Source organism: Paralichthys olivaceus, chromosome 10 (assembly GCF_024713975.1).
Source record: "Paralichthys olivaceus isolate ysfri-2021 chromosome 10, ASM2471397v2, whole genome shotgun sequence".
Lineage (NCBI taxonomy): Eukaryota > Metazoa > Chordata > Actinopteri > Pleuronectiformes > Paralichthyidae > Paralichthys > Paralichthys olivaceus.
Window position 1 is genome coordinate 12,762,711 of NC_091102.1, and position 24,699 is coordinate 12,787,409.

Consider the following 24,699-nt stretch of genomic DNA (forward strand, 5'->3'; position numbering starts at 1 on the left):
CTCCACGTGCACACGCGCGTTATTAGTATGCGCGTGTGTAGACAGACACGCTCTCTTACCCTGTGCAGGTGGGTGCAGTAAATATTAGCTTTTCAAATGAACATGGCCACCCTCAGATATTTTAAAATTCAAAATTGAGAGGCTGTGCTTTTTTTCCTTCCCTGGCAGGCGACTCCAGACCAGCAGCAGACGGCTCGGTTACATTCAACAAACATTAAGTAACCATCGACTTCAGTCTGTATCTTCTGCTGTGGCTCGTTTTGGACTTGAGGAAAAGGAGAAGTAGGCAAAGGGCTTTGAGTTCACCTTAACTGCAAAGAAACAGTTGCAGCAGATGCATATTAAACCTCTGAATTACTCCCTGGATTATGAAGCAACGCGTGTAACATGGCGATCTGCAGTATGTCAGCGGCTCAAACCTGAACGCTCTAGACAGACAGACAGACGTATGTTGCAAGATGGAGTGCACCGTGGGCCTCTCCCCGTCCTGCAGACAGATGGACAGAGCAGTGATCTTATGGTCAGCTTGCAGCCACAGCACACGCTCAAAATGAGACCTTGAAACTGTCGGGTGGCAGTGTCACTTTTTCCGAGAGATGTCTGCTGTAGGAAGCTCCCTCTGCATATTTCAGAATGACAGACAGGAGAGCGACCTTTGCATCGTGTGCGAGCCTCAGAGAGGGAAACAAAGAAAATAGAAGCGGACGGGGTGCACATTGTTAACATGAAAAATTTAAATTGCTTGGCTTATTATGAATTTTAAATAGTGAGCAAAGAATATGTATTGGCTTTGTGAGCATAGCAAAGTGTTTGCTGCAATTAACTTTATAAAGTTTCATGTTTGAAGGAATAAGTCAGGCCTGGGAGGATGACCTTCTAAAGAAACGTCTATGCAGTTGGAAGGTGGGAAAAAAAAAAAAAAAATAGGTGCAACTGGAAAAGAGACGGTGATATTCCTGTTTCCCCAAAAGGTAGAAATACTACATCACCCAGAATGCACTGGGCTCCCATGTTTAACCTGATCTTAGGGTATCGAAGGGGTCCATACACTGCTCATATGAGTAGGAAGAAGTTAGAGGTGAAATTCCTGCTCTGCAGTCATTGCACATTTAAAATTGAATTTGACAAGCGTCTTCATTTGAAATTTGTTGGTAAAACCCTGTTGATCCTGGTTACTTAAGAATTCTTCGAATTTAAAACATAAAACTATATCTTTTTCTTATTGCAGAAGATAACAAATCACATGTTGTGCAACTGTAGGTGATTGTCTTCAAAACACTTCTCACAATCTCATGCAGTATGAGCTGCCTTGAAATTTAGAGTTTTTGCAGTGCATGGATGTTGTCGTATGAAGACGGAGTCCTCCAGGAGTTTGCCTCACCTGCATGGCAGGTGACATATAAGAGCAACAGTACAGTGTCATGTGCTCCAAAGTTGCATCAAGGTTACCGTTGGCAAATCAATCCACAGCAACACAATAGAGACCTGGGCTTTCAGAATTCACAGGGCTGTTTGAGCGCACGTGGCTGAATGAAAGGAGCTTTTTAGTTTCCATATTGGGCAGCTCACAGATGCCAGCATCTGGGGCTGTTCTGAGGTTTGGAGTTGGCCTGAAACACTTTTCAGCCATTGGCCGCGTTTGGGTTACAGAAGGTTGTGTACTACATGTTGAAAAACGGTGATGCGTTTTAGTGGCACAGACACTTCTTTAAAATCGGTTTATCCTTGTTTGGATACTGGTCGCCAAAAGAGGTCTTTCATCGAGCCACTCATTAACCACCATCGGTAGCCACCGTGTGGACGGGGGCACCGTTTTAGATTTTTTGTTTTTCTGGGACTTTTGTGTCTCTTGTTTTTTTCTGTAAGATGTCAAAGGATCAGCCAGACCTCATTCATTTTTCTGTTAGTTTATTTATGAACGTTGTTCTAAACTGAGTCACAGGTACAGATTTAAAGAGGCAAAGTTGATTGATTGTGTCATGTTGCTGTTTTGTGATGGATTCTATGACTGCTTGAATAGATAGATAGATGAATGAGGAGAAGACAGAACAAGAGAGAAGGAGAGGAGTTGAAACACTCAATATTAAAATGAGGAGCAGAGGAGAGGAGTTAAAAGACTGGATGGATGAATGGACAGATGAATGAGGAGAAGAGAGGACAGGAGAGGAGTTGAAACACTCCTCAATATTTTAACAATACTGCTTGTAGAAAAGATGGATGAATGAGGAGAGGAGAAGGAGGGGCAAAATCAGAGTCATTCATTCATGTCCAGCTGCCGTCTTGCTCCTCTCTTCCTCTCCTCGCTGCTGACAGGAAATCCTGACCTGCATCCTTTCTCTCTCCGTAAGATGCAAAACCTCGATTAAGAAACGTGTGTTAGTGTGTGAGCACATACGTAGAAAAAATCACTTTATGCGGAGAATCCACCTGAACGGTCACCTCTCATTATGTTTTACTTGTCCTCCTCCACATCATCGATAGACCAGCATCCCTCAGTCTCGTGCACTTTAATGCTTGTGACTGCTTCTGGCGGTGCGGCTTCCTCTCCGCCCAGCCTCACAGCTCTCTCTTTGCCTGAGCTGGACACTCTCACGTTATAGTTGTTAACAGCTTGTGGTCACCAGGCGGTTTGTGTGGCTTTGCAGTTTGAGCCGACGCTCTCGCTGAGAGGCAGAGAGAGGCTGTGTGAAAGCTCCGGATCCCAAAAGAGTCAGAGGGACACGATCCCAACTGTCTCTGTGTGTCTGTCTGAAACACTAAAATCAACCGATCAAATATTTATGATCCTGAAAAGTCAGGTTTTGAAGATCTTTGCTGTAAAAGAAAAAAGGATAAAAATCTGAATTGGAAACACTGATTATTTGTCAAGAAATAAATGAATACATCAATTAAAAAAAATCTGGTGTATTGCTTTATATTTTATTTGTTTTTCCTTCTTTGTTCTCTTATCATGAAATCCACTTATCCCAAAAACAAAACACACCTTCTGATGATCAGACTGCCTCACTCAGGGTGTAGGCGGTGCGTCTCTACGGTCAACGACAGACATTTCTTATCTGTGTTTGTGGGCCATTTGTGTCACTTTTTCACGTTTCACACAGAGAAACAGTGAGAGTAAGAATATGACTCGTTGGAGGGTGTTACTGAGAGTCTCGTGGAGACACTGTAGCTGCTGTGTAATAAATGTCCTCACCTACACTCCAAGATAGAAAATCTGTTTCTGCACGTCTGCAGTGAGCGGTGGGTGTAGAGAGTAGGATTACACCGACTGTGACATTAACATAGAATACAGCTTGTGTGTGTGTTTGTACTCGTTTTTGTTGCCTCTTCAGAAACTTTTCCAGGATAAGCACTGTTCTTGTCAGGACCAATAGACCTCATGGGGACCAAATCTGGTCCTAATGAGGCAAAACGTTATTTCTGAGCTCCTGGCTATGGGGATAAAGCTGCCTATAATGGAAGTTACTGCAATGTCCTAACAAAGATGGCTGCACAATAGTGTGTGTGTGTGTGTGTGTGTGTGTGTGTGTGTGTGTGTGTGTGTGTGTGTGTGTGTGTGTGTGTGTGTGTGTGTGTGTGTGTGTGTGTGTGAGAGACTTTGTGGTTCAGGTCTGTTAAATCCACTCCGTCTGTGTGTTTTGTCTCTGCAGGAGTCGGAAGATCCAGATCCGGAACATTCCCCCTCATCTACAGTGGGAGGTCAGTTGTTTGTCTCTCTCTCTCTCTCTCTCTCTCTCTCTCTCTCTCTCTCTCTCTCTCTCTCTCTCTCTCTCTCTCTCTCTCTGTGTGTGTGTGTGTGTGTGTGTGTGTGTGTGTGTGTGTGTGTGTGTGTGTGTGTGTGTGTGTGTGTGTGTGTGTGTGATGCCCATTTGAACGGCACCCGGTAGCACACAAACCAGTTTCCTGACAATGACTCACCAGCCTTTATTCCTCTGTGGACTGATGTGTGTGTGTTTGCATGTGTTTATGTCTGTGCTTATATCTACATGTTTGTTACTGTGTATCAACACAACTGCCAGGTTTCAAGCTGTTTTTCGGCCCGACTCTCTTTGTCTGATTCGTCTGAAGTTGCTGTAAGTTATCTTAATGCTGCACTTCCTCAACAAAACTTCAGAAACCAGAAGTATCCACCACAGGACAAATAAGACTGTTTGTTTCACACATGATGCAGAGTTGACAGGATTTTCTCGTTAATGCAACCTGCAAACCTGAGGTTCAAACCAAATCACAGAAAACGCGATCATGCTGACACTTGTCTACGTTAATCCCCTGACCCCACTGACAATCCTTTATATTTGTCGTCTGCTAGGAGCCATTGTTTTCTAGAACAAATCACTCATGCAGCTGAACTTACTACATTTATTCAAGTACAACTATTAAGAGCATGTACTTTTTTTATATTTCCATTTGTCTCCAATGTTAAACTTGTCATATTGTAGTTTTTATTTCACATTTATGTGACAACATTATATCGTCTTCTGAAGTATGATGCATTATACGGATTAATTTATAGTGTCAATTGGTTGTGAGGAAACAAAGACATCTACTGTGGAAGTTACGCAGTATCACAAGCTGTAAAATAACTTCAAAACCCCTTTTTGGAGGCAAAGCAATTTACAGTTTCCACCCTACAGTTTTAATGCCCATAGTAAAAATGAGCACAAAAACATGGAGGATGGAAACACACTGACAGGGATCTTCAGTCAAGCAGGTAATTTTTAACCTGAAGTGTCTTCTGCTTATGAGAAAAATGTTTTGTATAAAAGCACCAAAGCAAAATTATTCCACTTTATAAAAATCTCTAAGCATATAAAGTAAACTGCACAATATACTGTTATGTGCAGGGCTGGATCTCTGATCATTTGCTGTAAAGGTTAATGGGATTTTGAATGAGGTTCTGCTGCTCCGATTTGTCTGTGTGTTTGTTTGTACGTCAGTGTGCTTGTGTGTTTTTGCATCAGTGGTTGTCATACTAACTCGTGCTGTGGTCTCCCCCTCAGGTTTTGGACGGCCTTCTTGCTCAGTATGGTACTGTAGAAAACGTGGAACAAGGTACAGAACCCTGTTTACTGCTCATCTCATCATCATCTGACAAACACACACACACACACACACACACACACACACACACACACACACACACACACACACACAAACACAAACACAGACCTCCCAGTGAGTCAAGTCTCCCTGTGTGACTCGACTTCCTCATTACCATCAACCCACACACCCATTATCTAAACATAACCCATCTCTGCATATAAATCTCCCTTTATCATCTTTTGTGTGTATGTATGTGTGTGTGAGCGTGCATGTGCGTCTTATAAGTTCGACCTGGGGAGACAACAGTTTGAATTACATGCAGCCTCTACAATAGCACTGTGTAATGCCACGGCTCCCCTTGGAGCCTCAGCGTATGGATTGAAGTGGGCACACATGGCAGTCGTCCATTAGGAATGTATCCGTGTGTGTGTGTGTGTGTGCGCGCATGTGGGTGTGTGTCTGAGCCTGTATGTGTTTGTGTCTGTGTCTGTTTTGGGGAGGTGCATGGTGGTAATTTGGTGAGGACACGGTAGGCGCCTGTGGTAAAGCTTCTGCTCTGTCTGAAGAAGCGCATGCGTGTGTGTTTATGTGCATGCCTGTGCCTGTGCCTGTGCGTGTGTGTGTTTGTGTGTGTTTGTGTGTGTGTATGTGTGTGTACATAGTAGTCAGCACTAGAGCTATGCCTAGGAACTTTTCACTGTTTACACACACATGGATGAGTAGTAGACACACATGGGGAGAAACAAACACACACACACACACACACACACACACACACACACACACACACCCACGCACGCACACACACACACACACACACACACACACACACACACACACACACACACACACACACACACACACACACACCCACACACCCACACACCCACACACACACACACACACACACACACACACACACACACACAGACACAGTCTCTCTATGCGTAGAACCAGCCAAGACCAACTACCACCCACTGTCGTCATGACAGGTGCTAAAAGAGAACCCAGCAGAGAAATTACTCCACTCAGAGTTTCCCAGACGCTGCTGTAAAACAGCCTCCTTCATCTGTACCATCCTAGAGATCAGCGCAGCACATCCTCCTCCTCTTCCTCCTCCTTTATCCCTCCGCTGTCCAGGCATCAGTCACACAGTTGCGTTCCACGCGATCAAAACTTCCAATGAGCCACCTCGCTTGTGGCTCTCAGTCTCTGTCTTAGTTGTCGTTTCAGCCTCCTTTCCCCCCCCACACCTCCTCCTGTCCCGTCTTTTTTCCCCTGCCTGAGCTCTGGGTGAGGTTTTTTTGGAGGAGTCCCTTGTTCCTGTGTGGCACGGAGAAGAAGGCTGCTGGTGGCTGGGCAGGGCAAGGCAAGGCGGGGTGGGGCGGAGCAGAGCTGGCCGTGAGTGCCACTGAGCCGGGCGCCGTGCCAGGCTCTGCCCACTCCGCCTCCCTCTAAGCCAGCTGGGTGCTCTCTCTGGCTTTAACCCTTCCAAACCTGCTGGTGCATGGCTGACAGAGGCTTTGAAAGTTTTTGTTTTCACTGACAAGTGGAGAGTGAGAGTGACACGCTCTGCTGACTATTTTAATTTGACAGGAAAAGCTTTTTTTTAATTCTTACATGGTATTGGCACTGCACGTGACATTTCTTGGCTCATTTATTTGGGTGATTGTCACATTTCTGTTCATTGTGGGTAACTTGCCAAACCTTGCAGTAGAACAATTTTCTCAAGTGAGCACCTAAATATGGGGTATGTTAATAATAATTTTGCTCAAATTGCTACAATATATTTTTCTTTTTTTTAAACAAACAGTAATCAGCTTGGTAATTGCATGTGCTTTACATTCATGGACATGTGGTCCCAGTGGGAATCGAACCTGTAACTGTGCCAGAGTCTGTGCTGCTCTTTCCTCGCTGAAGAGCATAGCAGCACACACACATCTTCCTGGGCTGTGTCTGTGTTGTGAATTTCATTTCACTCTATCACAGATTACCAGCTCTGTTTAGGGCTGTCATGAAAAACTTAAATGGGTTATTGTGCGAGAGGCAGAGAGTCTATTGTGTGAAGCAGCTCCTGTGTGCAGCGGCCGCAGCGGGGTCTGGAGGGAAGCCAGCGTGGTGACGGCTATAATGGATTCACACGGACAAGTGGCTCTCCGTGTCGCCACAGGAACCTGGACGCGTGTCTGACTCACCTTCGGCGACAGCCAAAGACCTGTACATGTGTAAAATATGTGTCTAACTCAAGTTGTTCTCTCTCTCTCTCTCTCTCTCTCTCATTTCACAGTGAACACTGACACAGAAACAGCGGTGGTGAATGTTACGTACGCAACCAAGGAGGAAGCTAAAGTGTAAGCAGCTCAAATAATGATAAATAATAATAAGCAGCATTGTTCACATACACATCGTCTGTGTGCGTTTTGTGCACATATGGGATTAGAAAGTATATCCACTCAGGTCTGAGCAGCGCCACACCAACCTGTGTGTGTGTGTAATTAAACATGGTGACACCCAAGGAAGGAAGGTGAAAACAAGCAACAGCAGCAACAACTTCAGTGCATTTGGAGAAAGTTGCTACATTTTCAAAACTCATCCCTGTCTTTCTATTTGAGCCCATCTGTCCACACTTTTCTGGAGTTTTTCCTTTCTCACTCAGAGTCTGTTAAAAATGGTCCAAATTAGATTTTATTTTGCCAAATTGAAAAGCGTGAAAAACTTTGGGCCTGGACAACTAAAGCCTGCCGGACACCAGGAGATTATCAATCGGATTCAGCCTTACCGACACTTGCGGGAGCGTTGCCAATTTGGATCTGATCTGAACAGATTATCTGGCTAAACAATCCCGTAATGTCAGACATAATCTTAATGTCACAGATTGAATTGCAGCCTTCCCGATTTCGAATCGTAAATAACATTATCCAATGAGAGCAAGCTGACTGGGAAGCACCACCAACCGGATGTTGCATAAAACTTTTGTGTCCTGTATCACGTAGACAGTCGGAAACGATATGAGAGTTTATTGAATGTTTCCTGTTGTTTGTGCAAAACATTACACAAACAAGTGTAATCAGCTGATGACGCTGACAGCCGGCCTCCATGTTTGTTTTTAGGACGTGGAGGTCAACTTAACGACATTTCACTTAGCACTACTGTATCTGTGACTGCCCCTTATTCTGAAGTTACTTTGATTACGCAAATTCCTGTAAATTCCCAATTTTGCGGAATCAGGAATCACCTAACGTGCGGTCCTGCGGCTTGACTTTATCGTTTAGTATGCACATTGTTACAATTAAAATTCTCAGCAGGCATGACTTTCTCTGTGGTCTCATCGTATATGTCGATACTGCTGATCACACAGCACCGTGGTTGAATTAAAATATGTAAATTTGTTTTTTGAATTTGTTATTTGAGTTTTTCCAGTCTGAAGCAGGTGTTAGGGGTGTTGTGTGTTAGGTTTAGTTTTGATGTTTGCAGAATGAAAAGAGGACGGTGAAAAAGAGATTCAATATTCCAGCTTGGACAGAAATGTTAATCACCTGGACACTGGAGTTTGAAAAGTTTTGCAAGATTAGTGTGGACATCTTAGTTTCTCTTTTTTTAAAAACACCTGACAATGTATCCAGGTGGAATCACGAGCACACACACAGAGGTAGAAGCAGGAATATCAGAGCCTTAAGAAATCAGCTTTTTAAATCCCCCTCTCTTCTGCAGAGCCATTGAGAAGTTGACGGGACACCAGTTCGACGACTGCTCCTTCAAAGTGTCGTACATTATGGACATGGATGCTGCTCCGCCTGTTCAGGTGGCCCGCACTCGGCGCGGGGGGCGATCGCCCCGGGACCAGGGCCCCACCCAGCCCGGGCCCTCGGGGGGCTTTGGCGCCCCACGTCCCCGGCAACACGACTTCCCCCTACGCATGCTCGTGCCTACTCAGTTTGTGGGAGCCATCATCGGCAAGGAGGGCCTGACCATCAAGAATGTCACCAAACAGACACAGTCCAAGTAAGATGGTCGATCTCCGCCTGGTCTCTGCTGGGTTTCATCATTTTGCTTTTTGCTGAATTACTGAAGCATCTTGGTGCTGTATGTGGGCTTGCATTTGAAAACCAACTGTTTGAGCTATACTGAAAAAGTGGCACCAAATTATTCATAGATAGAGGATTGCATGTTTAATGTTGCATTCTATGCTTCCTGTGAAAACAGAAGAAGCATATCTTTTCTTCTTTAATCCTAGTTTTGTTATTGTGATGTTCTTTTCTGTATCGTTTTTTCAATGCTTTTATTTTGCACTGCACTGGGTAATTTTCATTTTCAAATAATGGATTCCGTCTCCTTCTTTCTCTCTCCCCGCTCCCTCTCTCTCTCCCCGCTCCCTCTCTCTCTCCTCAGGGTGGACATTCACCGGAAGGAAAATGCAGGTGCGGCAGAAAAGCCCATTACCATCCACTCGACACCAGAGGGCTGCTCCTCCGCCTGCCGCATGATCCTGGACATCATGCAGAAGGAGGCCAACGAGACCAAGACGTAAGTGTCCAACGTTGACAAACATCCACTCAGATGTGCTTCCATACAGGGAATATATACAGTATATACACTCCCACAAGGCAGATTAGCCATAATGTCTGCAGGGCCATAATCCTATCCTTTAACTTGCCTGCACACCTTTTAATCTCACTGTGCATCCTCTCGCTGGGACCCACTAACACAGTAAACATAGCGCACACAGTCCGACACACGCACACAGTCCGACACGTGATCGCAGATTAGCTTTGAGGAAACGAGGCCAATGCGTCTAATTGAGCATGACACTTTTAACAAGACGCTGCACCTTTTAAACTCTTCTGCTCGATTTGAGGATCAGCACACACCTTTAACATGTTTATTCATGAAGTGTGTTGTTTGTCGAGACTATTGCATTTGAACGTAAAAATATTTCCACAGCTTTTCATTTCATTTCAATTTGCACAAGATGATGCATCCTTGTGAAAAAACATCGCACTTTTTGTACAAGTGTGTGTATTGTACACAGTGTGCACAATCTTAGCCATACACTTACAACTCTGATAGATGGGTTTAAATCAGAAATATTTTCCCTTCTTGTTATGATTACTTCCTGTCAATTTGTGGACATCCAGAGGTTTATATCACATCTGTGTTGTCATCCTCTTTACTTTGCTGACATGATATTCAAGTAATGTTTGGACATTTTGGGGAACATCCCTAAACACTGGAAAAATTGGGGAAACTGTAAATGTCAAAGAAACTTTAAATTAAACTATTCAAGGGAATTTCAACCAGTGAGCTCAAAATGCCACCAGTATTTTCTCTTAAATTAGAATTTAAAAACACATACAACAGCAGTTTTCAGCCATGAACTCCAGAGAATGTCCAGACAATGGGGTCCAGATTTTCGGAGTTTACCTCACATATGCAGAACAAAGGAGGAGATTCCCTAGAGGTGGTGGTGCAGCAGGCAGAGGCAGGATGTAACATATTAATGCTGCCGTAGAGATCACATGTTTTTTTTACACAACAACAACACCTGCACTGACTCTTGATACATGTATGGCACCACTTTTTCATCTTGAGATATTTGTATTCTTTTTTGGGGGGGGGGGGGGGTTCCAGTTTTTCGACTGTAGTGTGTTACAAATGTCAAATATCAACACGCCCACATTCCTCTGCAGGATCTCCTGCTGTGTTCTCACAGGGGCTCACTCAGACATTCTCTGGAGTTTCTACTCGGGGGGCTGGCAGGTCAAACTTCATAGAAAGTCTGGATCCTCTCACGCGGACATACGACCCCAGGAGATTATCCGTCGTTCAGCTATTGAATGAGAGCGACTACAGAGAAGCATCACCAGGATGTTAAACAGCATCTCTGTCTTGTTCCATTTGCATTACGATACAACTTTTGTGAATTGCCTCAGTCGAAAGTGTTTGCCAAATGCGTGCAGTGAAATCTAACAAGATATCAGTCAGCTGGTCTAATCCACCTCAGTCTGTCAAATCATTAATCCTTCCTTCAAAAGACACAGTAACTTCCACACCTCCAACCAGGGTGCCACACCCTCTCTCGGTGGCTGCCCACCCACACCCTGTAATTTCACGGAGCCCGAGGAGACGCGACACCCAGCGAAACCCGAGCTGCTGAACTTGACCTCTAAACTCACCACCACCATCGTCTCCCCTTACTTGTCCCACAGCCCACCCCAAACCCATTTCACCCTACAGCACAAATCTACACTTACACTTGTGAGCTGCACACACACACACACACACACACACACACACACACACACACACACACACACACACACACACACACACACACACACACACACACACACACACACACACACACATAAGTCTACTCATAAGTCTGCAACCTAGCCCAAGAACACCCCCGCACTACAAGAAACACTCAAACCCATCAAGTACAGATAACACGGAAATTACATACCTGCTATTAATAATCCTGTTACCATCTCATCCCCCGTTGTTTGCAGGTTTTATTTATTTGAATCAGTTATTCTCAATTTTTTGTGTCTGCAAATTTCCTATAATTATATGAACATTGCACAATATATAAGTTATTAATATTTCTCAGTTGTAATTTGGCAATCAGTTGGGAAAAATTAATGTTAACTCTTCAGACCTTTTAATTTGTTTAGTTTGTTGTAGTGTATTTAAATTCTTGATTTCCTGGAAAGTCTTTCTGACAAATGATTACATTTTATAAATAAAAGTGTCATCACAATATTATTTATGAATGAATCAAGAGATAATTGAAACATTTATTTTAGTGTCATGAACACAATTGTACCAACATATTTCATCCCCTCCATAGTAGCCAACTCACTAATTATCTGAACATTTTTAGAAAAAAACCTTTGAGTCAAAGCTCGATACCTAACGATCTGTTTCCTCCGGGATATTCTTAAATACAACAACATCAACAATTTTCAACAGTTTTTAACTGTGCAACTTTAGCTTCCAGATAACTAAAATGCAACATATGATTCAGGGTCAAGTCATCAGGGTTTGTTTGTTTGTGTTTGTTAGCAGGATTACACAAAAACTACTCAGTAGATTACCACAGAACTTGGTGGATGGATTCTTTTTTCTTTCACTTTTTTTAAGAGCACACTATTTTTTATGTTTTCACCATTTTCCCAGTGATCAATTCATGGATCTCGATTTTTTAAATATCAGGCATATTTAGTGATATTGTATTTAGTGATTCTGATATTTATGTGTACAATGCAGCTTGAAATTAAGGAGACTGTTGCTTTGGCAGAGTTGTGTGCTTTACTGAATGCTATTCTTTGACACTTTGTTCTGCATATATATATTAGATATGCTAGTTTTTATCTATTATTTGGGATAAAATATATATTTAAAAAAATAGTTAGATGTTTACCACCAATTGGATGCTGATAATTTCTGCGAGATGGCATGGTCATTTCCAGGAGACATTCTGAAGTATTAGAATAAAAAAATATGTTAATTAAAGTAAAAAAATATCATGAATTAAACTACAAAAAACTCACTAAATTATCACATTTATTCTAGCGGTGAATAAAAAAATCCAGTTCAGTGTTTTTTCTTAGAGTTACACTGGCACAAAATTGTGCACCTTGTTCATTGCAAATGGCTGTGATGATTGTTTTCCTGCAGTTGGAGACACAACAAGAAACACAAAGTCATCATGACAACGGGTTAGAACTCATCTGCTTCTTGTAGAAATCTGGGTATTTTTCCTGTTTCCAGTGAACGTTACATTGTGGTTACGCTGGTGTCTTAACACGGTTGCTCTGTGCTCACAGCAGCACTTCCAGCTGGGCAGCTGTCCACATTCCTGCTAATCCACATCACAGCGTCGCATTCCTCACAGCACATCAGTGACACTCAGCTGAACTTATCCACGGTCCTCTCGCCTAACCTGTGTGTGTGTGTGTGTGTGCAGGACGGAGGACATCCCTCTGAAAATACTTGCTCACAACAGCCTGGTTGGTCGGCTGATCGGGAAGGAGGGCCGCAACCTGAAGAAAATCGAAGAGGAGACAGGGACCAAGATAACCATCTCCTCGTAAGTCACCTCTCCGTTCCTCTTTCACACACGCCCACGGCGCTCTGCAGTTACATAGTAGCCGTGTAACACCTTCAGGAAAACAAACTTACACACACACACTGGAGCTCTTGTGGAAAAGCAGCAGCGACACCCAATATGATTTCAAGGATGTAGTTTGAAGTTATTCTATTATTTCCAGTTAAACCAGGTGTCAAATAACATGCACTGATTTCAACTTGCTGGTGCCACAACTTTCTCCTTCGCTTTTCATTATCCTTCCATTGTGTAAGATTAAGGTTAAAGTGATCTATTGGCAGTGATGAAATATAAAGTCATCTTTGTGAAGTGTTATTTTTATTTACCATAGAATGGATCCTTTATAGTCAAATAATTCGGGAGTCGGCCATCTTTACGGAGGCCGCCATGTTTTTTAATATCATCTTTGGAAGGGGAGGGTGAGGTGAGGGGTATTGAGCTGCTGCATGCAACTTCACCACTAGATGTCACTACATTCTACAAACTGAACCTTTAACTGAGCTTGTACAGAACAAACGTGGAGATTTGATAACAGCTCCTTCACTCCGCACATGACAGCTCTGAGGACATAATGAACCTCGAGGAGAGACACAGATCAAGAGAGAATGAGAAGCTCCTTTTGAGAAGAGGCGAACAACCAAGGACTAAAAAGAGTGTTTTTTGCTACAAAGGCCTCAATGTGTTATTTCAATGACCAAGCAAACTACTTTATGGAGCGATTGCCTGCATGATTCATGTAACTTTTTTTTCAGAGCAATTGAAAAACGTTTTAGTTTCACTATGACTACTGTGCTGTTTTCTCGGTTACAATGTGGTCAAGATTTTGTTTCCAAATCCAAGAAGCATCATAGTGGCCGAGCTACAAAAACAGACAGTATTAAGGAGAAAAGAGTCATAAGAACAATGTCACGCAAAGTTCTTTACAGTATAAAAAAACTCTTTTCGAAGTCTAAGTGATGTGGAATCACAAAGACGTGGCAGGAAAAGTCTAATTATGTGTTGATTCTACAGTTATTATAATTATGGGTTTCCAACATGTAAATAGTGTTGTTCACTGATCATTATTGTTTACTGGGAGCTTGATTGCATGGACAAGCTTGAAAACTGAACAAACGTTGATGTCCTTATTTTCAGTTGTTCAGTCTTATTAAAGCCACTGTTAATTAATATACTGGTTATACCATCAGCTCTGAAATCATGTTGTCCTCTTGAGTTTTCTGATGATAATGTCCTTAACATGGGAATCTTTCTTTAACTCCACTACCAATCCAGTAGTATGTGACTGATGGGAGGTGCATGGTGGGAAGTGTAGTATCCATCTTTCCCTTCAAGGCTTAAAATGTTCACTTGCTTTTGGAGCATGACCCAAACTAAAGAACTGACCATTTTGTTTCTAAAGCTTCAGCCGTCTTGAGTTTTCCCACAGTTAAATAGCTGTTATGCTGAGCAAGAAATGTTGATCTCCCACTATCACTTAATTTGCATAAACAGGAAATACAAAACACCTCAGTCACCTCCACCCTCTGAGAAGATGTGTGCAGAATACAAGCGTGGTTGTTGTCGTGGTTTTTCTTGTTATGCATGTACTCATTCCTGTTTGTTTGTGTGTGTGTGCAATCTCCCTTTCAGGTTACACGAATTAACTATTTACAACCCTGAGAGGACCATCACAGTGAGGGGTACCCCGGAGGCGTGTTGTAAAGCAGAGATGGAGATCATGAAGAAACTGAGGGAAGCCTATGAGAACGATGTTGCTGCTTTAAACGTAAGCTCGACCCCAGTGTGTGTGTGTGTGTGTGTGTGTGTGTGTGTAAGTGTGTGTGTAAGTGTGTGTGTCTTGATCTCAGGTTGACTCACACAGAGTGACAGGTGAGAAGCGATGATATACACCAGGATAATATCACCTCTCCTTCCAGTGCACGTTACCAGCAGGATTAGAAATACCCGGTGTTGTGAGCTCGGTAAATTGATAACAGTAAACGATCGCTGAATAGCTCATCAGTGACTCGAGTGTTTGAGTACAGTGTGTCTGTGGATGTTTGTGTGTGTTCCACAGAGCCTCTGACTCATGCTCACTCCCCTGTGTGAGTGTGTGTGTCTCCCTGTGTTCCTGCCGTAACACACTGTGTTTCCCAGCATCCATCTGATATCTGTAGGCTGTCCTCTCTCCCATCTCCTCTTTCACATTGCCCTGATGACATCACCTGTGCTGCAGCCAGAAAGGTCAACCACAGAAGAAGAGAGGCAGTGATGATGTTGCACACTGCATGCACAACACAGTGATGACTGCCGATAATGTGACTGTGGTAACTGAACTCGTAGTAAGAGCTGGAGCTTGTGGAGGGAGAAGCACTTTCCCGATATTTGTTTTTTCTCTACTTTCACACAAACTGTCTTCTTTTTAATTTTTTGAAATATTGGCTGGGAAACAATCATAAAGAGGCAGCACGCAGCATGCGGTTAAATTGCTCTGGCCCCTGTGAGCAGTCCTGGCACCTGTCAGGCTCGAGCGTCTACCGTAAGTGGTGAGGGCCATCTAGCGTGACACAGTGGATATTACACAAAGCGCTCCGTGAACATGGAAGTGAAAGGAGACCGCGTGTCTCGTCATGGCCAGGAAACCAGAATAGCTGACTGACTGTAAGGGGAAAGAATATTTTAGTCATTGCTGGAAAACTGTCCTTTTCACAAGCGTAGACAAATGTCTGTCCGGTTTTCAGCAGGTAGTGACTTGTCAGATAGTCCAGTGGGTTTGTTTATCTGAAGGAGTTGGTGGTAATAAAAGAACAGTTTACACAACATAGGCTTCAACCCTTATTTTCACCGTCACTCAATCTTCTATTTAAATTCTCTATAACTGGACAATAACTTGACAAATAACAAAGACAAACTGCAGTTTGACACATTCAGATTATTTGTATTGTCTGAAAACCTTTTCAATTAAGTGGGACAGAAAACCAAGAGTAGCAGCAAATACCTTTATTGTTTTATAGGATAATTTATTTAAATAATAACTTGATTATCACAACTGTTGCTGACGACTTACCTCTACACCTCATATATGTCAGGTTGTATGTTACTGTTTTACCTTAATGGTGCAAAGAGAGAACATTAAAAACATTTCTTTTTATTTCTGTGACTCCAGATTAACTGTAGGGATTAAAAACCGTTTGGGTTACTTTGGTGTGTTTTTTATTCTCCTCTCACCTTTTAGCTGTAGATTTACTTCTGTTGTTAATCCCAAATTTCTATATGTCATTTTTTTGTAGAAAAAGCCCACATGCTTTTGTACAGACCAATCCAAAATATAATTTCTGCCTGTCCCCCTGCTGTAATCTCTTGTCGTCAGAGTCTGGATGTCTGGAGACAAAATCCATCTTAAATCAGTTTGAGCTCATCTGCTTATTTAAAAAGGTGTAAAATGAAAAACTAAATCAACAATAAATCTTAATTAACTTGAAATATATCTTTCTTGTTTCTCATGAATAAAATCCATCGCTTTCTGTTTTCTTCTTCTTCTGCACAGCAACAGGCCAACCTGATTCCAGGCTTGAACCTGAACGCTCTGGGCATCTTCTCTTCCTCTGGACTGCCGATGCTGCCCCCTGCTGCCGGACCACGTGGCGCAGTGCCCGCTGTGGCACCAGCAGGATACAACCCATTCTTAGTGAGTATGAACCGTTTTCTGCCCAAAACCAGATTCCTCTTTAGAGAGACTTTGTCATGCACGGCTCCTGCAGAAGATTGGTTTTGAGGAATTTGTATCCAACACATAGTAAACCAGGATCCTCCTAAAGTGGTTTGAATGAAACAACACCGTGTTGACTCAGGCCTTCGTGCATGAAGCTGTACACAACAACCAGAAATCCCCCATCTCCTCCAGAGATGAGTCAGTTTGTCTTTAAAACCAAAGTCTCCACTCACTGTGCCAGATTGCTGTGAGACAGTGTGTGTGAGTGTATCTGCATTCTTCAGAGTCAAAGGAGTTAGGTCGTGATTCACTGTGAATTTACGTCCTGAAATCCTCCCCAGTAAGAGTTGGAGTTGTGTCCTCTGAGGAGTGTGTGTGTGTGTGTTTGTGTGTGTGTGTGTGTGTGTGTGTGTGTGTGTGTGTGTGTGTGTGTGTGTGTGTGTGTGTGTGTTTTAATTGTGTGTTTCTGTACCGTCTGATCGGTCTGCTTGTCACTTCACTTTCAGAGTCACTCTTCACATCTCAGTGGCCTGTACGGGTGTCCTCCAGCAGGTGCCATCCCCCACCAGCACTCAGTATGTTCCCTAAAATCTGCACCGCAGCTAATGATGGTGATCAGAGATAGTTCTCTGTGCTGTTAGATAATTACTGTGATATTCTATGGCACTTTGAAACACACAACAGCCTCGAGTTTAAAATGTAAGCGTTTTTTCCACCTTCTTTTCTGTTATTAAGCAGGATTATGCAAAAACTCCTCAGCCGATTTTCTATGAAACTTTGGGCAGGGGTGGGGCCTGATCCAAGGAAGAACTCATTAAATTTTGGGGTAGATCCAAGAATCTTGATTCTCTTTCTTTAACATTGTGAAATTGCCTGTTTTTCAATATTTTTGTAGATTTCTCAGAATAATTCATGGATCTTAATTAAAGAAATCAGTCTTGTTAAGGGAACTGACTTTTATGAGTGGTTGTGTGGTTTTATAAGGGAACTGTTAGAAGTATGTGCTCTGCTAAATGCCATTCTAGTTCTACAAATTGCATTTACAAATATCCACCCACTTGTTTTAAAGCTTTTAAAGAATATACAACTAAAGGAACATGTAGGACTGATGAAGAGAGAGAGAGACATGATTAACACATTATTACAACCTTGCAGTCATCAGCTGTGTTTGACAGTGGATCTGACATTCCTGAGCACCATCCCCCAGTCGCTAGAACACCACAAATATTTCTAGAAGGGGACTTTTCCGCCCAGAGTTGTGGCTCGCAGAAATTGACTTCATCAGCGTCATGTACTCGCGTGTTCCAGGCTAAGAGAAACAAAAACATCGGGCAGCCATCTGTCCTAATAGGAAATATTCCATTCATTCTTGACCACAGTGGTTATGTTTGCCCTCATGAAGAACTTTCCTTGCATGTGGTGACATCATGTTCAGCTGCTCTTCAAGTATCTGGCATGTTGAGTCACAAATGTTTGTAACTATTTAAAGTTCCGTTTTTTTCATCAGGAGAATTTAGTTAAAGAGGAGTTAAATATTTGTCTTTTTTTTCCAGCAACAGGCTCCAGAACAGGAGGTGGCCTACCTCTTTATTCCAACTCAGGCAGTCGGTGCTCTGATCGGCAAGAAGGGCCAGCACATCAAACAACTCGCCCACTTCGCTGGAGCCTCCATCAAGGTGGGTCTGACAGCGTCACTCGAACGCTGGCTTCCAGGAGAAAGGGTCAAACCGCCTTTCATCAACCCTGTTCAGACCTGGTATCAACTTCCGTCCTGAAGAGTCCAATCACAAGTGGTCAGTGCTAAGTTCAGGTCTTAATATCCAATCACTCAGACCACTTTGGGAGGTGGTCTGGGATGTATGTGGCCACATTCATTTCGCTGTGTGAACACAAATCCATCCTGGGCCGCACATGCGGAAAAAATTGTTCTTTACTCTTCTCAGCACCCAAACATTGATTAGTTTCACTGCCTCAATATCAACACCGACCACCACATAATGATTCTATTTTTTTAAATGGGTAAAGTCTCTCTTCATAGCAGAGCTACACATTCATTCATTCAGTCCCTCCTGATTCCGCTCACTCTCTTCCTGTCTTGCTCGGGCCTGCACCTCAAAAGAATGGACATAGGACACATGTGTGAACCCAGACTGGGTTAAAAACATAATTTGGTCCATGCAATTACAAATAATGATATTATTTACATGTAGAGCGAGGAAGTGAGGTCCAATCACAAGTTGTCACAGGAGACACATTCTTGTGTGAACAGACTAACTTAGTGCTGACCACTTGTGATTGGAAATCTCTCAGGACGGATGTTAATACCAGATCTAAACTGAGCCATTGAGCTGACAAACCCCAGTTAAACCAGGGTTTCCACAGGGTTTTAAAATAGTTTAGTATTCAACGATATGAATTTTAGGCTGTGAGTGATTAAAATGTTAAAATATTATGTTTTATTTCTCAACTATGTTATTGCTCATTTTATGCTACATCCGTCATGCTTAAAATGTATTTTTGTTTTGGTGGTCTGCAGAGTTTGTAGTGTCTCCACTAGAAGAAGTTGCTTCTTAATGATACAATTATTTGCACATTGTAATAAAACTACAAACAAGACCAATGTGGAAGTGATAACTGAGTCAACAAACACTGAAGATTTGATGTCAGTGACTACAGCTACCTCCTGTCGCTGTCTGTAGTCGAAGAGATAAAATGACTTTTCAAAGGTTATTCTCTATGTAGCTAAAAACTCAACTAAATGTAAATACACTTTACATTTTGCAAAGCTTCCCATTGAGCGTTATGGTCAGTAGGTAGTCAGGAAGTGAGCACCGGCTGAGTCAGCAACACTTCATGCACCACAGCTGAGGATGTTAGTTATTTATGGTCAGAAACAAAGAGTAGAGGAGATGACTAGTGAGCTGAAAAATTCAAAAAGCCCCTGAAGCCCCATCTGGAGAGTTTCTTACATGATTCACTGGTTTGCAGTGAATCACCACAGAACCCGAGCATCAACCTTTGGCCTTATTTCTCCATTACCTGTGTGTGTGTGTGTGTGTGTGTGTGTGTGTGTGTGTGTGTGTGTGTGTGTCTGTGTGTGTCAGATTGCTCCACCTGAAACCCCTGATGTCCTTGTCAGGATGGTGATCATTACCGGAACTCCAGAGGCTCAGTTTAAGGTAAAACACAGGAATATTTCTTTTAAAGAATTTGTTACAGGCTCAGTCAGAAATTTTGGATGAAGCTGCTCCTGAAAGTTCATAAATGTTTGTCGTGCACAGTTTCATAGTAAACAGCAGTGGATCACTGTGTGTCCCCATTTTCCCCAGTCTCTCCTTGCCTCATACCCTCCTCTGTATTCCAGGCCCAGGGTCGGATATTTGGGAAGCTGAAGGAGGAAAACTTCTTCACAGCGAAGGAGGAGGTCAAACTGGAGACTCACATCAAGGTTCCCTCTACTGCAGCCGGCAGGGTCATCGGTAAAGGAGGCAAGACGGTGAGTCCAAGCTTGATTTGGACTAATTTATTAATTTATTATCAAGGTTGTAGTTTGTAAATTTATATTAATTTGGTAAATATGTATGTTTATGTATAAACATTACAAAACATGTTTTTGGCTATAACTCAATGATATTTTTCTGTTCATTATTTAACATCATAACTCAGGACCATATTTCCTGAAAATTGACACTCGCTGGAGACTTGTTATTCTAGTTTAATCAGTTCTAGTCTTGAAGTGTACTTTGTCAAATTTTTATTACCTGCAGGCTAAATTCATTCAAGGACAATTTACTTGTAATAAAGTAACATTAAAGGTGTTTACTGTGTGTGAAGTAATGTCTTGTGTCCATGGTTTCATCTGTGGTTATCTCAGTTTCCATAATCTGATACCTCCTCTCCCAGTGAGTGATCTCAGTGTGTTTTATTTGTGAGGCTCTCTGTGACATTCAGACTGATGCATTGACCCCTGACGTCTGTGTTTCAGGTCAACGATCTACAAAACCTTACGAGTGCGGAGGTCATCGTGCCACGGGACCAAACTCCAGATGAGAACGACGAGGTCTTTGTGAAAATCAGTGGGCATTTCTTTGCCAGCCAGGTACGAAAAAGAAAAAGCAGTCTTGTATCTCTGAAATGTTTTTTTTCCAGTTATCTGGGCTGATTAATTTGCAGGTTTCAAATACATGTCTTGATGACCACTCAAAGTGCTTTACATTACCAGACACTCATACATTCATACGTATATGGGCAATTTGGGGTTCAGTATATTCCCAAGTAAACTTCATCATGCAGATGGGGGAAGACTGGGATTGACCTGCTGGTTAGAGGACAACCGCTCTACCCCCTCTGCCACAGCCACCCTAAATGTGTGAGAGCAATAGTCAACTGAAATAGAAATTGAAAATAAAAACTTATAAATGAGATTAATAATTGCAGAAAGTAAAACTATTATATTTTACATTATTGTATTTAATGAGCTTCACAACTATATTTGTTTTCAGTTAATCTGGTTGATCAGATCTCTGATCGTGTTGGATCTATCTTTATGCTGCAAGTATAAAAACAATGAAAACGGTGTAAAATTATTCATACATACACACACGCACACACACACGCACGCACGCATGCACGCACACACACACGCTCAGGAAACACGTGTTAATATACAGCGGGCTGCATGTTCATGACAATTATTTTTTTGACAATCACAACTCATGAAGAGTGTGAAAATGTATCACAGGGTCTTTGTCAGCAGATGGAGTTTGCTCAGTTGTCATGGAGATGGATCCAAGTGTGAAAGCAGATCTGTCTCCATGGCAACTGGGCACACTATCACTAAGTAAGTAAGAGTCAGTTTGGTTTGTTTTTTTAAACTATTAACCAAAAAATATAAATGATGCCAACATTTGTTTCGTTAACAACTAGAATCACATTTATCTCATTCATGAAGTGCATTGTCAAGGTTGGATTAGATGTCAGTGTTTGGTTATTATGAGTTGATGTATTTGATACAGTGACAAAAAACATTCTAAAGAAATACAAATACAAAACAAAGCCACAAGTATGCAAATAAAAATAATAAAATAATCACACATGTTCAATAGCTTGGTTTGATTTAAGCTATATTGTAACTTGTGTTTAAAGGTTAGATAATTACTACTGTTTGTTAAGTCAAGATGACTTACTCCAATATTGACAAATATATATTTAGTTGCAGTTCACAGACAGATCATTCACAGACATTTACATATAGACTTTAGATAATTAGATTTACTCAAAGGACTTTTTTATTTATTACATTTTTTAACATTGTGGTGGACCTTTACATCATCTATTATTTACATATGGACAGCCAGAGGTGTCATGGCTCAGCTAAAACCTCGTCCCTCTCTTGCCACAGACTGCACAGAGGAAGATCCGGGAGATCATACAGCAGGTCAAACAGCAGGAACAGAAACACCAGCAGGGCGCCGCTGTGTCACCGCACCACTCCAAGTGACCTGGTGGGCCGACCTCCGCGGGCGCCAGCCAATGAATGTAGCCCCTCCCAAAATGGACAGAGACCTACCTAGGCAAAGGCCAAGGCCCAAGGGGGACATGCAGGGCAGACCAGCAGCACCGGGATCAAAACCAAAGAACTTTACTGTGGGGGAATCAAGTGAGAGCCAAAGGCTAAAGGCATTGTGTGTGCACTGCCAGCCCTGTGAGCGCAGATAGAGCGGGAGAAACCGTACTGATATAACACAATAGAAAAAAGAAAGAAAGATGGAAATGGCAGAGAATTGGAACTGAACTGTCGTCTTCACAGTCAAAAAGGTCAACAGGAAATAGTACATCGCCCTGCATAACGTTATCTCTTTAGTTGGACTAACATAGGCCTAACAAACGGATAAAGCAACTGCATTAACACAAACGTATACGAGGCATTGTGATTGAAATTTTTGGGTTAGAATGAGAGCGAGTGACAATGGACCTTCTCTTTGAGATATTCAGATTGCAAGATTAATTATCCTTAGCAGTATTATTAATACAGAGTAGAGAAGTATATTGATGCACACTGAGGGTATGCACTGTTATTTTTCCACTAAATGACAGTACAGCTTGGTGTAGATTTTAAATGTTTTATCGTGCTTGTTCCAGAGATCGATCGGGCCTTGACAGCCACAAAAAAAAAAACGGTTTCCCTTGTTTGTTCACACTTAAGGCCACTGAAATCAGAAAACAAAGAAAACCCCTATGAGTAAACGTAATGGTGAATGGTTCTGAGTCTTTGTAACGAGCCTGTGTGTGTGCCAACGCAAAAGATAACGTCCCTTTTAAACGTCTCTTCCCATTCATATCCGACGCTACACATTTTTCTTTTTTATGTCTTTCCTCTCCGCTTCACTTTCTCATCACTCTCTCTCATCTGGCATCATGACTATTTAATAGGATAAAAAATATTTGTCGTCGAGGAACACCTCTTTTTTTCCCCGTAGCCTTTTGATAACAGTGAACTGACTGCCACCTTCGCTCAACAGAGGTCAGACGCCACCGAGGGTTTTTATTATTTTTGAACTAGTAAACTGGTATCACTCTCCCATTCTGTATAATAGTAGAGTATATCTACATTAATGCTTGCTGCCCATATATACAGTATATCTATTTAAAGAAAAGAAAATCAAAAGGATGTCTGTGAAGACGTTCTCCTCGACGATCAGAGTAAAAATGTACGTCTTTAAAGAAAAAGGTGCACTTTTAGCAGGCGACCAGCCGTTTTTGAATGTGCACTGCCACACGCTCGGCCTTATGAGGACGTCACGAGGGTCGGCACAAGATGTGAGCTGAGGGCCCGGAAAAGGGGGAAAGGACGTGGAGGTTGGGAGAGTGCAGACTTGTGCTGTGTGGAGTGGCAGTGAGGGTGAAGGTCTTAAGTGTAGAGGGTGGGGTGGGTGGGTGGGGTTGTCACAGGGAGGCACTGTATGACCTTTGGTGCACACACGACCGCAAAACGTGACCGCAGCCGCGTTTTGCTTTAACCCTCTCTTGTCAGGGAGCTCTTTAAAAACGGCAGGACAGCTGTGAATGTACAATATGCAGCCTTTTTTAGAAAAAGTGTCACCCCCCCCCCCGCCGTGTCCGATAGGGCCCGGCCAGAGGCACAGACACCGATTGTCATCCTCACCCCTCGCTCTCTTCTTTACACTTCACTTTTTTGTGTGTGTGTCGTTTTAATTTCGGCGAGCTGGCCGGCTGCTGTGCGAGCACGCTGGACACGCAGGTAGGTCCTGGTGTCCCCTCTGTGCTTTTACTTTTGAGACCGTGGAAGCTTGTTGCCTTATTTTGTCACCACACAACCCATCAGCTTCATCTTCCAGACTTAAAAGGTTATTGCCAATACGCACAGCCTCCTCCGTGTGTGTGTTTGTGTTTGTGTGTGTGTATATATATATAAAAAGAGAGTAATATTTATGAATCTATTTTTTTCCTATTTTGTGATGAGAGCTATTGATAAGAAACAAAAAGAAAAACAAAGTCCTTTTCTTTTTTTCCTCAGTGGGACACTGCCATATTATTTTGAAGGGAAGCGTTTATTTTCTTGAAAAACTAGACTATGAATAATAATATAAATGAAAAACCTGAAAAATAGGAGAACAGCAGCGTGAACGACCGTGCTAACTTTGGTCAGGATGTGAACAGTGCGCATGTCAGTATTGTGATCTACCTCAGGCTTCAGGGTACCTCAGTCCAATCTTTCATTTCCCCTTTTTTCCACATTTTGTATGCCTTGTTAACCTTGTTGATCATTTTGAGAGTTTTTAATTTTCTTTTTTAATGAAAACAGAAAAAGAGATCAAAACAGAAGATCTTACAG

At 42.4% G+C, this 24,699-nt stretch overlaps 1 protein-coding gene across 3 annotated transcripts in view; it reads left to right on the top strand.

The window, feature by feature from the left end:
* igf2bp2a (insulin-like growth factor 2 mRNA binding protein 2a) overlaps positions 1–23,166 on the top strand; it is a 45,390-nt gene extending 22,224 nt beyond the window's left edge. For 2 of the 3 annotated variants that reach the window (XM_069533538.1, XM_069533540.1), the window contains 14 exons: positions 3,651–3,699; positions 5,001–5,052; positions 7,331–7,394; positions 8,755–9,045; positions 9,433–9,567; positions 13,013–13,135; positions 14,783–14,918; positions 16,680–16,820; positions 17,351–17,419; positions 18,398–18,520; positions 19,949–20,023; positions 20,209–20,340; positions 20,830–20,943; positions 22,246–23,166. In XM_069533538.1, the coding sequence (XP_069389639.1) occupies positions 3,651–3,699; positions 5,001–5,052; positions 7,331–7,394; positions 8,755–9,045; positions 9,433–9,567; positions 13,013–13,135; positions 14,783–14,918; positions 16,680–16,820; positions 17,351–17,419; positions 18,398–18,520; positions 19,949–20,023; positions 20,209–20,340; positions 20,830–20,943; positions 22,246–22,344 (1,603 nt within the window). In that variant the 3' untranslated portion in view covers positions 22,345–23,166. The remainder of the gene's footprint in view (positions 1–3,650; positions 3,700–5,000; positions 5,053–7,330; positions 7,395–8,754; positions 9,046–9,432; positions 9,568–13,012; positions 13,136–14,782; positions 14,919–16,679; positions 16,821–17,350; positions 17,420–18,397; positions 18,521–19,948; positions 20,024–20,208; positions 20,341–20,829; positions 20,944–22,245) is intronic. The other variant, XM_069533539.1, reaches the window with a different exon arrangement.
* Positions 23,167–24,699: the final 1,533 nt, after the last annotated feature.